This window comes from Protopterus annectens, chromosome 1.part1 (genome assembly GCF_019279795.1).
Source record: "Protopterus annectens isolate FY-2018-M chromosome 1.part1, PAN1.0, whole genome shotgun sequence".
In the NCBI taxonomy this organism is placed as follows: Eukaryota; Metazoa; Chordata; order Ceratodontiformes; family Protopteridae; genus Protopterus; species Protopterus annectens.
The window spans coordinates 363,796,668-363,811,629 of record NC_056726.1 but is presented as its reverse complement, the minus strand read 5'-3'; the positions used below and the strand labels follow the sequence as shown (position 1 = coordinate 363,811,629).

The 14,962-nt window shown below is 40.3% G+C and overlaps 1 protein-coding gene across 8 annotated transcripts in view; it reads left to right on the top strand.

The window, feature by feature from the left end:
* RBFOX2 (RNA binding fox-1 homolog 2) overlaps positions 1-14,962 on the top strand; it is a 2,020,637-nt gene that overhangs the window by 1,856,118 nt on the left and 149,557 nt on the right. For all 8 annotated transcript variants that reach the window (XM_044075312.1, XM_044075315.1, XM_044075291.1 and 5 more), the window contains one exon: positions 5,413-5,507. In XM_044075312.1, the coding sequence (XP_043931247.1) occupies positions 5,413-5,507 (95 nt within the window). The remainder of the gene's footprint in view (positions 1-5,412; positions 5,508-14,962) is intronic.

The window sequence follows — 14,962 nt, the reverse complement described above, 5'->3', positions numbered from 1 at the left end:
TTTGGTATGAGCTTCCTCTGTAGTCCTTATCCAAGAAGATCTGTGCTGGACAATACAGGTAGGCATGAAAGACCCCTGGTAGAAATGTCAGTGGATTTTTTTCTCCAGTTTTCCTCAGCAGTGGTTTATTTTGTAAAATGCTTTTTATGTACATTAGACACCGTTTTATCCAGCCTGTCTTTAACCGGCCATGAAATTTCTGCTGTAGTCCTAGCAAAAGACAGTAGAGAACACCACCACTCCTGCCTCCTCTGGGCTAAATAATGACAGACATTTGAATTTCTGATTTCATATTCATTACAAAAATGCATACAAACACAAATCCTGTTATTCCAGATGATTTAGAACCTATAAATGCTATTTTGTATCCTTTTTCTGATTTAACCAGTCATTTGTATATCCAGCCTAAAGTCTTGTCCCAGCGAGACCGGATAAGAGGGAGTCTACTGTATCTTGTAATTAAAGAAGGTATGGATTGTAACAAACTATGCAGGCATGTGGGTGGTTCAGAGACAAGTGAGGCAAGTCAGGGTCACTCCTTTGCCAGGAGTTAATGTGAATGCAAATGTGTCCTTCAGGGCATCACTCAAGTGGAAGTCTTTTGCAGAAAGGTGGCATTTTACCATGGAGAATTAAATGTTGCAGTATATTCTTGACATGTTGCATATATCCATCATAAACTTATTCCATTCTTAAGTGTGATCATTGAGTAGGAGTATTCAGTTTCCTCCTCCTCTCGAAGTCAAAGAACTGTTGAAGAGGTCATATCAGTTAGTGGGACATGTTTTGTATTGTCCATTTCCATGTCACTCCAGTAGAGCTGCTGTAGTCCAAGAACCTCAGTACTGCCATCAAAGCTAAGGTATCCCCTGCACTTCTCAGTAGCCTTATTAAATGCATGCATATGTACAGTAATTCTTGACAAGGTATGAATTAATGATGCACTTGGAATGGGTGTAGGGGGCTGGAATGCGAGTGCTGCAGTAGTGCGTGGGTCAGGAAGGAAGGGGGAGAAAAGAATTGCTGTGTTATACATAAGAATGACCGGTTTCCTTTTTGAGCTGTGCTCACTTGTAGTGGCAGGGATCCTGAAGGCAAGATGAATGAGCTGGCACTTTGACATGCTGATTTGTGTCAGGATGCCATTTTGAAAGTGTTCCGGACAAGCTGTTGATGATGTTATCGCCATTCTGGCAGAGCTGATATGCATGTACCATGGATAACTGCACTTTCATTTTTTTTTTTTTCTGCAGGATAAATTTCTTGTATTTTAACTAGTATATGTATGTAGTAATAATGTGAAAGGAAACTCTTAAAAATTCATTTGTAATTTGGTAGCATCGTACCAGCAACCCACTAATTTTGTAGCTTCTTGGCTAGTTTAAAGCTGAATGGGTTGTGCAATTCACCTTGTCCAAACGGCTAAGAATACACTTGAGAAGGTTTGGAAAGTATAAGATTTCCACTGTGTTCTTTTTTCCTTCATGTTACTGAGGCTTCGTCTGACAGATTTGTTACTTTTTATCTGTGTAGGTTACATCATTAAAGTAGTCTTTTCTCCTTGCATTTTGGTTTAATTCTTGGAGTTTTTTGTTACACATTCAGACCCTTGAGTTTGTGCATCAGATGGACCAATTTTATTAGTCTGCATGCTTTAGAAGGACGTTACTCATTCCCAGTAGATGTATTTCTGCTTGGTATTTTGTCGTATTTCTGCAGTTGACTACCACTTTTAGAAGTACTTTGCTTCAGCTAGAACCATCGTGAAGTTATTTTGCCCCTGTGTGATTCTCTCAATATGGCATCACCTCACTTTGAATGCCAGAGTAAAAATACTGTGAAACAAAAGAAGCTGCTTCCTAGAGTTAAATTGCCTCACACAGCACATTAGCCATGGCTGCAAAGGCAGTATCAGCTTTCATTCTTAAAGCTGTGATATCTTCACAGCTATATAGAGCAGTGCTGGTGTTGCTCTTCCATGCTATCATCACCTGCTCAACATGCTGTCTGACAGTTTGCACCCAGGGAAGCCTCCTTCAGCCTGCCCTAGTTACAGTTCTTTTTGTACAGATATTGTATTGTCCTCTTATCTTCCCTTCTGTAGTAAGTCATTCTTTTTCCCTAAAACACACACTTAATTTCTCCAAGTCTTTTGAGTTTCTAATACCATGATGGGAATGGACCCCATTCCTAAGTCGAAGTACTATTAAAGTTCATGAAATTAATATTTGATGTTACCCAAAAGTGCTCTTCGGAGCACTTGCAATGTGCCCAGTAATGACTCCTTCAATTCGTATGGAGTTGCATGTATTGGTAACGTATCTAAATACGATTGTAAAGTCTTTTTTTTAAGAAGACCTTGGAACAGTCTAGGTATCTTTATTCCACATTGCTGTTGTTTCTGCCTGCAGATCCTGATATTTCATGACTTTGTGTGTCTGTACGCAAGACGCTGTAGTCACTGGGTGTGGCAATTTCAGTGATCAGTGCTACCCTTGTCTTTTCTTAGACCACTGTATCTGGTTTTCTAGCGTCTATCTTTTGAACTGTTGGTTTAAACCAGTAAAAAAAAAAAAAAAACTGTTTTGCTTCTTGCTGTTAGATTAGTTTGGTAGCAAATAAAGTGCCACTGTTCATTTATTGCAGGATGTATGGAATTTTGTAAAAGGGAGTTTAATTTCTTGTCTTTTGAGTAACTATTATCCTTTGGTATCCTTCATTTGCTTTCCTTAGTTTTGAAAGAAATGCACTAAGTTGAACATGTAACTTTTTTTTGTATTACTTGTTGAAATTAATACTTTTTTACATTTTAGAAGCTTAATCTCACTACTGAAAGTGGAATTTGGTAGTGCAGTTAAGTTAATATGCATTTATCTCTGTCCTTGTGTGAAACTGTCTAGTTTGCTGGAGGCAAGTATGGTGTCTGCCTGTTTCAAAAGCACTTTGAGTGGAGCAAGACAGAGTGCAGACAAATTATGGGTACATGAGTTAAACCGCTTTGCTATACACCTTCATTGGATGTCTTAGATTAGTTAACTCCTAGTCCAGTATTTTCTTTTCTTACACTCTTGTGCCTTTTGGAAGTTGCTTGCTTGTTCATGTAATCCAGTTAAGTTTTATTTTTATTTCATCTGTCAGCTACCCAGTCAAACGAGACATATACTGCCATCATCCCTAATTACCTTTCTTCCTATGAACTTGGTATGTGGTATCCTGCAGTTAGTCAATTTGGTCCAATTTGCCAGGATTTTTTTTGTGCGCCACACGTTCCAGTTGCTGTGCCATGCTGTCCTGTCATTCTTAATAGCAGATAGTTTTGAAGAAACTTGGTTACATTTACCACTCTTTATTACTTTGGAGTAATTGTTAGTGCAGTTCATTTATCTGGAATGCAGTCCATAAGATGAGCTGACAAAAAAAAGAAAAGAAAAAAAAAGCGCCAGCCCTTTTTCTTTAGGCAGCTTGACTTTAGGAGTTGATTCTGTTAAATAGAATGGTGCTGCGGATTTGGGAAATTGCCAGACCCACTGTTTTGGGGGTGTAGGGGGTTCCCCAAAGAGAAAATCAGTTTAATCTATTTAGTTATCTTGTATATTAGTAGCATAGCACAGCTTGGACATCTGACATATAATCAGACATTTTGGATCCAAACTTGTCTGCAAGATTTATAAGGTAACATAGTATTCTACATACAAAACTTATTCCAAATTTCACTTTGCCAGTTTAGTCAAAAAGGTCACTTCTGATTTTGTTATTGGCTGTTATGGTCACTACGTCAAATGTTTTGTTGCTTGTTTTTTTGTCAAAACACTTAAAATCTTTGTAGGAGCATGTGTTCACGTACATAATACTGTAAAATATAACGTTTTTTTATGCTTACCCATTTTAGAACTGTGTAGGGTTTGGTATCAGTACCTGTTCTAGCTACAAATAAGTAAAAATGAAGAAAAACTTATTTTTTAAAAAACAAACAAAAGCATTTGTGTGTATGCCTGTATATGTGTGTATACATATATGGGGAGACACAGTTATAAAATATAAATTTGATCATAAAAGTGAACAGCTGATGTATGATGTCAGAAAAGTAGCTTCTAGAGAAGGGACAAACTCATCTCAAGCACCAAGTCTCTGTTCCCTTCTCTAATCATTATTGAAAGAATTTGCTTGTTTTAATATTAACCTTGTGGTGTTGGACTGGGGGAGGGGGGGTCATGATAGTTCTCTTTTTTTGGAAAAGGACTACTGAAGTGGTGACTGGTGTACAGATTTTCCTGTTTATGATGTAAATGGCTGCACGCTGTAGTGATTAAGGCTGTTCATTTCACCTAGCTTGTGATGGAGCCTAGGGTGGAACGCTGTCCCAAGAGAATGCTGGGATGGATAGAATTAGCTAACGGAGTTGGAATGTGGTGATTCGCTAGTTGATAGCTTCAGATATGGCATGCACAGATTGATCTGACTTTCATATGTAGCATAACCATGATTTGATTTTTGCATCCAAACTTGTTTTAACTCGCTTTTTTTTTCTGAAGCTTTCAGGTTTGATTGTCATGTTGGAAGCTTGCCAATGCTGCTTTTATGAAGCCTTTAGAGAATGGTGCCTGTGTTTTGTGTGTGTCCGTGTCTTTTTTTACATTTTCACAAGTTGTACTGATATATAAGCATAATGTATACAGTAATACTGCCAGTGTTATTTTTTTCTGATTTTGAATTTATTTTCCCCTCATGAGATATTAGAATGTAAAGTGAAAACTTGCTTCATTTTTTTTCCCAGTTTGACCTTTTTGCTTACTGTGGCAAAATTGTGACACAGCTGCAAGTGACACCCTTGTTAATGCCCTGGCTTTGGCACTGTGCATATTTAGTTGCGTCTTGACATTAAGATGTGGTGAAGTATCTTCTTGGATCACTTCTCACACTAGATACTAAACTTGCCAACTCATTATATATGCTTTTCTTTGTCCCAGGGTGCATTGATTAAACTGAAGAAAACAAGCTTATGTGGCTTCTGGATATCATTGAGTTGTAATGTTGCATTTTCCCTATAATGGAAGTATCAAGAAAAAGTAATGTGGCTAATGCTTACATTAACTTCTATGCTGTTCCATCTGGTATCGTTGTATGCTGATGAACATTGACAGAGGTTTTGTTACCCTGCTTATGATATTCTTCCTATCCCAGAAGTGAAGGGAATACATAGTTTTTTAAAGATTTGTATACTACACCTGAACAGTCCGTGATTACCTGTCACATTGGTCAACTGTACCTTAAATGTTTTACACCCCCTGTTCAGCCTGCCTGCTTCAGTATCCTTTAATCTTTCATTTCGTTTATATAGATTTCATGTATGTAATGTAATGATGTTTGCCAGGTCTGAGGTAATCTTAAAAAATGTTTTTGCTTTCCTTTCAGGGAGGATATGCAACATATAGATACGCACAGCCTGCCGCTGCTGCTGCAACAGCAGCAACAGCGGCTGCTGCAGCCGCAGCTGCCTACAGTGATAGGTGAGTACTGTGTTTTTGTTTATTTGCATACCATATAGTCCTACAGGGTAAAAAAGCAAATCCCTCTCTAGCAGAGGCCTAGGGAGAAGAGCACCACAGACAGTTATGAAAAAGAGAAATTACAAGAGAGAAAATAAGTTGTAGTAATTGTACAAATAGGATAACTTGATAAAAGTAAGCTGCTTAAGTAGCAAAAGCAGAACATAATCCTACATGTTTACAATACAGCTGCAAAGCAGTGTCAGAACACAGTAGTGATAGTAGTTGCCGGGTTCGTACAGAGCCTAAATAGTAGTACATAGGAGTTCTCAGGTAATAGCTTGTGTAGAGAGTAGGTAAGTATTAAGAGGAGGCTGGGTCCAGCGGAGTTGATGGTTTAGGAAAGAGAAAGGAAAGAGCATAGTGGGAAAGAACAGATGGCAAGATAGTAAAGCTGGAGAGGAGTGAAAAGAGTAGGATAAAGTAAGCAGGAAGCTTTTTTTATTGTAGAGTATTGAATAAGAGTAGAAAAAATGAAAGAATAAATATAATGGAAGAAGGCTTGCTGCCAAGTTCAATTTAATATTTTTATAAAATATGTGAGGAGGGAAAAGCTGTCTAAAAAGGTGAAAAGACTGTTGGGTTAGCATGGTATGGAATGAGCTGAGCCATGTATCCAGTAAGTGTTTGAGTTTAATTTTATAAAGTTTGTTGTCATTTTGTCTTAGTAGGAGCACAAAGTTCCATAGAAACAGAGGAGGAGTGCATAGAATGAGTAGTCTTCCCACCATCTTGGATCTTTGTCAAATATACACATGGCGTTTTGTATTTTCACAAAGCTTTTTTAAGTGAAGTCTGTGTCACAGTACATACTGGTGGCCATTGAGTGTGTTATGTGATATGGGCTGTTACTAATAGAAGTACTTATTGTCTTTAATTCATGCCCTTCCAGGTAGATCTTTGAACAGATGTACGGCACCAGCTTTTCACTTTTATGTTTTGTCAACCGTACATGGTCTTCAGCAGTCTTTGAAAATGCATTTTGGTTGTGCTGTTAACCTGAAGATGACTGTCTAAAAATCCTGTGACTCATCCCAAGATACTAAATGCATTTTGTTTGTCAGAATTCCATAACGTCACTTAATTGCAGTAGTAATGAGAGCATTTGATGGAGAAATTGATCTGAATTTTCAGCTGATCTTTTTGAACAAACTTTTTGTCAAGGTTGATATTTTTGTGTTCTGGGAGAAACTACTACTTGTGGATGGTGGTAGTATCTTAGATGGAATTTTCTCCCAAGTGAAAGCCTCAAGAAAACAGACTAAATGTCTTTACAGTTCCATAAATTATATGCGGCGCCATCTGTTATCCTTGTATGCTGATAATATTTGCAATAGTTATTTTGTATTAGTTTGTAAACTCATTGCATTCTTGAGATAGAGCCAGGGCACCTGTTTCTGCTTTCTTCCATGGCTGATAAATTAGGGTTGGAAAGCAAAGGTTTTACTAGTCACTCAGTGAGCTGTTATGCCTAGTCTAACACTGAAGAGAAGTACTCTCTTGGGTACTCCTGTGGTAAGTACCTCATACAACCATATTGTACTTCTGTTTTGTTAACCCCCTTTTTGGTCTCATGATTTTAGCCAGCCTCTGTTTGTGTAGTGATCCTTGGGCTTAGACAATCCAGCTAGGAAGGGAGTGGGATAGAAGTGTAGCCTGCTGATTTCTCTTGGAGCATGTTACAGGGTTATTCTCCCATTAATTAATGAATCTCTGTGGAAACCAGGGACTTAGCTGAAGACCTGTGCTGAAAGAGGCAGTTTTGTTATCCTCAAATTGTATCCATTGCATACATAGCATTAAAATGGAATATTGAAGGAAGTCTGAGCATTTAAAAAAATCCTCTCATTGCCTCGGTGGCAGTTGTGCCACAGTTTATTCTCGTCCATTGAGAAGTGAATGAGCAGTGAGGATCAGTCAGTTGTCAGAGTACAGTGCGGGGCTGCTGGGCCAGTGCTCATTTGTGCTTTTCCACTGGAGGTAGGATTTTTCTGCTTATTGTTTTGAAGAGCAGCTATACTTCAGCTTTTCAGACTCGTCTTTTTCTGATTTAAAAATATTTGTATAGTTTTACTGTTATGGTATGTTCTTACACAGTTGCACTTTCTAGTCAGAGCAAGGCAAGTACCACCTGAGTGGTTTTCTGGTCTCTCCAGGGGAAGATGTTGAGTTAATGTATGTCAGTGGTGTTTCTGAGCCAGAGTTGGAGTTGGTGTAGCTTGTTAAGGCTTTCACAGTTGAGGGAAATGATAGACATATTTGTGATTTGGCTAGTATGATAGGGTCACTGTGGCTTGTATGCAAATGATTTGTTGAGATCCTGAATTGGAGTGTGTATGTACATATGTGCAGGGTCAGTGTGAAGTGGAGCTTGGGTGGTGTATTGTGTGTTGGATGAGTAGAGGATGTTTTCTTAGATAGCAGACTTAAGGTGTTTTTCTGTTTATTATGGCACTGCTTAGATAGAGAAAATAGTGTGTGGTGTGATGGAGGAAGAGATGGGAGTGTAAGGCTGTGCAGAAGTGGGGTGTGCATATAGTGTTTTAGTAGTAGGTAATCCATAGCAGTTGAGTACTAATGAAGAGATAAATGTGAGGAGTTTAACGGGTGGTATACCATGTCTGGAATTTTGTCAGTTGTGCTGTTTTATTGGGATATTTGAGCTTCTAGGGTTAGTGGAGGAAGGGTTATATATTAATGGGGTAGGTTGACTGATTGAGGGTTAAGGTTTGATGCGACTCTCTGGAAGGAAATGTTGCAAGGTAGACCAGTCTGTATGACTTGATGAGGTAAATATTGTGTTCTAGGATGTTGTGCTGAGGTAAGATGTTTTCACGAGTGTTGAAAGTGTCAGATATTAGAAATTAAGAAAAGGATGGTGGGCATTTAGAAATGCTGAGTTGGGAAATGTAGTTAACCTGGTGTTGGTGAAAGTTTAGGAATTGGAGGGGTGTTGCACTTGGGAGGGGATATTGGGTGGAGGCTAAGGAGTGCCTAAATGCAAAGATACTGTGAATAGCTTGAAAATTGGGGGTGGGACAGAAGTGAAGCAGGTAGAAACTCTTGTGTTAATGGGAGTCTCAGTCCTTGCATGCACAGAGCTGATGAAAGGATTCAGAGAAAGTGGAGTTATTGGGTAAGTAAAATGGCAATCCAAGGGACATTGCTGCTGCTTCCCTGTACTGCAGGCATTTCCTTTATTAAAGAATTTGCAACAGAAGGAAAGAGAGGAATGAATAGTTTGAATTGGATGCACTGTTTCTGTGGGATGTACATATATTAAAAAAAAATATATATATATATACTAGCGTTTACTGCTGGAGGATCAGAAGGCTCAGGTTATATTCCTAGTACCATTGATCGGATCAATTTTCAGGTTGCTAACACTGCAATGCAACATTAGGCTAGGTGCTGCACCCACTCGTCCCGCACTTTGGTACTTTATAGTGCCCACTTTGAAGAAGCTGTAACAGCATTTAATTCTGCTTCAGCCTAGCTTCGAACAGCCCCCCCTCAAAGTTCTGTTTTAGCAAGTATTTAATGAAGGTAGAGGAGCCCTGGATTATTCCCCTTGTGGAGTTTGAGGCTACTTTTAATGTTGGGAAGCACACACTTTCTGCTGTTGAAACCCCCAAGAAGGTGGGTGCCTGATGTAAGGCTTTGGCTCAGTGGAGTGAGGTTATGATGTGGCAGCCTGGAACAGACTCCTAAATTATGTTTGCAGTCCAGCACGGGACTCATAATGCATCACTTAATAAACAGGTCGGGCTAGCATCTTCTCTGTCCCATTGAAGCTTAAATCCCACATTATGGAGTCGTCATTGACTCAGCAGATAGAATACTTAATGTTTGTCAAGATCTGAAGCCTCTGGTTTCCCTCCCCAAACCAACTGCTTGGATTAATGCTCCATAACTGGATTGTAGTGCAAAATTGTGTGGGGGAGGGGAGTGCTGTATTCTTGGTGCCATCTTTCATTTGAGAATTTAAAGTTCGGTTTGCCTGAGTTGGTGGTAGCTTAGGTGGTTATACAGTATTCTGTTGCACTTACTGAATGAAAGTTGTAGGGGTGGCTTTATTTAAAAAAAAATCAGGGCTGTTTGCATAATGCATCTCAAATCACTACAAATTCTTAGACATTTTAATTCCTATTTTCTTATGTTCACTATTTTAAGGTCTGTACTGCAGTCTGTTCCAGTGCTTGCAGATTCCATTTTGATTCCCTGTTTGTGTGCAGCATATGCACTAATTCCCTGCCTTGCTTTTTTATAACACATTGCTGCAGTATTTTTTGTCTTTGCTAGGCATATTTTCTTAACCATAATTTAATTCTGTAGTCCGTCTTTCTAGTACTTTGTTTCAGATCTTTTCCGCCTCTTTATCTACCAGGTTCTTATCAATTCCATTCCCCCTTTCCACATTTTGTTTTATGTAAAGGCCCATTTTCCCCCTCTCTAGCACATCCCCACCATTTCCTGCTCTCTTTCACTGATCTGGACTACAGCAACATTTTAGCTTTTGTATCCTGAGTCAGCAAAGCCTTTGATATGTCGCACACAGATAACTTTGTCCTGCCTCTCTTTATGTTGTATCTGCTGCTGTTTATAAGGAGCACATCTGCTACATCATTCATATTGAATGTTAACTGCAGGTAGACTGTCGTTCATCTAGTTGAGCTGCAGAGCTTTGTCTATTCCATAAGCAGACCTTCATTGGTCTCATTAGTTTTAGCAAGGTGACTGGTAGAACATGGCACTAAGTACCCAAAATGTGATTTTTTTTTTTTTCTCAAAATACTTAGGTTGACTCTCTTTTGAGGGGGGAGGGGGGATTTCTTTCCAAGACACTGGATGTCCTTGGAAAAGATCATTAGAAGGTGTGCCTCTGGGGAGACGGATTCCAGTGATGGATCATATCTTCTATACTTTTGTCTTTAGGTGAGCCACCCAATGTCGGAGTGAGGACATTGTTTACTTTTTGAGAGAGAAAAATAGTTTTGTATGTCCTGTAACATTTGGGCCTTTATAGAACACAGACTCTGACCTTAAGGAACATTTGTCCTCCATCCTGTGGGTGCGCATCCTCAAGTAGATTTAGCAAATAAGACATAGCAGCACCATGTAGACAATAGAAGCTCATTCTGAAAGATTCCACTGGAAACATGGTGTTTGCAACCTTCTCAGCTCTGGAAGAACCCGAGGGAGTTGGCTCTGGCAAGGCACAACCTTGTTTTTCTCTGTCTCTGGCATCTGTTTCTTAATGGTAATTGTCCTTAAGAAGCTAACAAGGAGGCCATAGCAGGTTTCTTGGCTGTCTTCATACAGGAGTCAGAAGTTCCAAGTCAAGAAACCATGATTTTGTGGTTTGGGAAGATCACTTAAGTTGACAGAGCCTCAGACTTGGTACCCCATCAGAGAAATGTCTGCCCCAGCCTTTCAGTTCCAGATGTTTTGCTGAATACGGTATATTGGGGGTGCAGATCCCAGCAACTTACCCTACCAGGGAAGCCTCTGACCTCTTAAAGGAAAGGGACCCCCTCTCCAGCAGTCATATGACTTTGATTTTGAGAAGGAAGGGGATTTTAGTAGACTCCAAACAATTTTACTGTCCCTGAGGATGTGACACTGATGGTCACTTTATGCTCCCCTCGTTTGGGTGTTTCTTTCGGAGAAATACTTGGTTTGATGCAAGAATATTTGAGAGCAACTTAATCCTTTGTGTCCAAGAAGAGGTACCTAAAAGTATTCGCAATTGAGGATTCCAAGCTATCAGACATCTTTTTCTTTTGCATTTGAAATTTCTTTTGATAATGTTTCACTGTAGCTTGACTTGCAGCCGCTGGCATCCAGGGGTTCTGGAAGATTCTGCAAGGAAAAATCCAAATGTCAATACAAAAACCCTATTGCAGACATTACAGCTGTTTTATTAGGTGCCACAAGAAGGGTCCAAGTTATGCTTTTCCAAATATTAAGAATTATTGTATGGGCAGACAGGTTTGGAGAAAAATTCTTAGGCATTTGTTAATGCCTAGGAATCCCCAATGAATTCATCCACTTGTAAGACTGTAATGGTAGAGTGCAGGCCAACCTGCTGATCCTGTGCGACTGCCTCACCTCAAGCTGCAGAGCATTCCTCTCCACTACGGTATCTCCTGCAAGCTCTGCTATAGCTGCCTTCCTAGGGGATTCATGCCTCTACACACTGAATTCCCCTTGGCTCACTGTGCAATTTCAAATGGCAGTGTTGGCTGGAGAAACCAAGCTGCACAGGGGAGGCACCTAGTGCTCTCACTTGGTGTTGCTCATCCTGGTGGCAGCTCTGGCTTGCCTCGTAGGTGATCCTGCAATTGCTGCCAAATCCCATCCTCCCCCACCAGATCCTGAGCTACAATTTAAGCTCTGCTTACATAACCATTGCTTTATTTGTCTGTGCCCCAGAGTTGGCTTGGTGAGTCTGTTTCCTCGACTTTGTGTATAAGGGTGATAATTTACCAAATCTGTATGCTTCATTGTCATGAGTGTTTTCTGAGAAAAGTGGCAGATAAGTATGAGGAAATACTAAATGCAGCAGTGAAATTAAACTTTCTCAGACAACTGTAAAAATTCTGCAAATTTTAAATGTACCTGTGATTCTTCTGATACCTGCACCAGTGTGGCTGCTTATGTCAATTAGTAAGAAGGGCACTTGTCTGAGATTCCAGCATTTGCCATGTTATGTACTAGAACAGTTTTTAAATGCACCTTTGGACAAGAACACTTTGCTTGAGCCTTCTGTTTGGAAGTATTTAAAAAATGGGTGTGGGAGACGCTTAAGGTGAAAACTGAAGATCCATTTGCCTTCTTTAGTAAGAAACAGCTGAAGATCCATTTGCCTTCTCTAGTAAGAAACAGCTGGTTTTATTGGAAATAACCCCACTCAGAACAGTTTAAACAAAAGGCCTTTGAAAAGGTTTTAAAAAGGAAGCGTGGTCTAAAGCAGGCAAAAGAAATAAATTCCCCCCTTATCAGCCAAGAGGGTGTTCTCTAGTTGTATGTTTTACACCATCCCTCATTTTCCTACCTCACCTACCTGGAAAAGAGCTTTTTAGCCTTAAAAAAATGGTTTGTCCTTCCTGTGAACCATTTGTTAATGGTGATTGCCTCAGATTACAAAGTCAAGTTTAGAGTATTTTTACCTATCGTGGGGAGAACAGATGCCATAGCAGGTCCTGTCTTAGGCAGCCTCTTTCTTGCACTGCAGTAGAAATTGCCTGGAAAAGCATGAAGCAGGTTGAATCTTCCTGATGTTAGATAAGGCAGATGTTCGAAGACCCACCTTTGGACATCTCCAGGCTGAACAAGTTTATTTTATAAAAGTTCAGAATACCCTTTCCACTGTATTTTTTCTGTTGCCACATGCGCTCCTGTTCACGTGAATATAAAGGATGCCCACCTGCATATCCTTGTTTACAAGGAACTCTGAAGTTTCCTGTGGTTTGTGGCAGGAACACTGATATTTCCACTTGTATTTTGTTTCCTTTCGGACTGTCCCTGTTCCAGGGTGTTTACCAGATGTTTAGCTACAGATTTTGCCCTGTTCATTTTGAAAGCTGTTTCATATTTACATGAATATTTAATACAGGCAACACAGTAGGAGCATCAAACAAGTCAGGACACCTCCCTGTGTTACCTGGAGTCACTCATGCCAATTTTGTAGGAGTACCTCTCTTGGAACAGATGTGGACAAGGAGAGTAGACTGTCCTCCTGCTAAAATGGATTTCCTTTTTAACATGTTCTTAAATAGAACCATGTTTGCATGGGCTGCCCACCCAGCAGAACTTGAATTTATAGGCCTTGTATATCCGCTGGGATCACATTTCCACCCCACACACACACACACACACACACACGCACACAAATACTTCCACATTTGGAAATGAGTCCTGCTGTACCACATTTGAATCTGAAACGAGTTAGCCTGAAGATGTCTTCTTCACATCTGAATAACTGGCTCAAAAACTACTGCAGTGCCTTTCCAGTATGGTAGGGTAAGGGGGGCTTCTCTGCATTAATTCCCATATTCAAGGTAAAATGCTGGAACTGTGTAGAGAAGAGAACGTGGCACCAGGAAGTATTGCTTGGTGAAATAGACTAGATTTTCTTCTTGGTTTATCGACAGTTGCATTCATTGGATCATAGGAGCTTACTAGGCTATTGTCCCTGAGGTCCCTATAAGCCTAGACAAGAGTTTAGCCCATGTTTAGATAAACCTGATGCCCCTGTACAGCACGGACACTGATGGAATCCCAGGGGTATATTTTCTGTTTCCCATCCAGTTATCCAGGTTGTGCTTAAAAAGGGGTAAGGACGTACTCTGCTTGATGTTGAGAGGGAGTCTATTCCATAAATGGGGGAGTCTCTGGGACACAAATCTGTCCTGCCAACAAGTCTTGTTGATGTTGCAGACCAAGTTGAGGCAGCACGTGCAGTTTAGTTGAGTGGAGCTTGACTTGCGGATATGCAGCAGTCCTGTCAAGGTGGGGGTCTGTAATCGCCTTGTATACCAGACAGAGGTCACCTCTGAGGAGTCTGTATGAAACTGAGTAGAGGATAGGGCTTTTAAGCCCATCTGTGTATGGTAAATGTTTGAGGTCCTGGATTCTCCTAGTGAGGAACCTCCGTGATCTCTCCAGCTGCTGCATGCGCTTTGCGAAGTACATGCCAAGAGGGGCATTATTCTCAATAAAGGGCCTTTTAAGGGACGACTACAGGGATGTTATGACCTCCTTGTCCCTGGATGAGATACCCATACTTATGAGATGGGTCATGTAGAAGGCTTTCTGTACAACAGAAGCAACATGGTGGTCAAAAGTCAGGTTGCTATCAACTTGGTTGCCCAATTCCGTAATGACTGCGTGCTTAGGGGGTCTATATTGTCTTATCGGATGATGAAAAGAGCAAAGTCACAGACCATCAATTTTTTTTCCAGGGGAAAAAAATCAGTGGGCCGTCTTCGGGACTTTGCCATTTCCTCCACTATAGTGAGATCTCTGAGTTGGTGTATTTAAGTAGGAGGGGTGTGGAGGATCACAGCCGCCCACATTGGGGGTTTGGGGGAGCAAAGCTTCCCATTTTTGTGTTTAAACCTTTTTTTTTTTTTTTAATATATGGAGCTGCAAATTTTTTCCCTGGGGAAATAAATTTGCTGTTCTGTGTTCGCGTTTTTGTGGTTTTGACATTGGTTCGATGAAAGAGCATTCCCTCTAGTCATTGCCCGATAATGTGATATAGACGCTTGTTAGGACATTGTTAATGTGATAATTTGTGGAGACGTCACTCTTCCCAAAGGGGATGATGCACTTTTTGGTATTCAGCTTGAGGCCATGTTTCTGGCAGCAGTCATTTGAGTGAGACCCTCTCGGAGGATGTCCACATCACT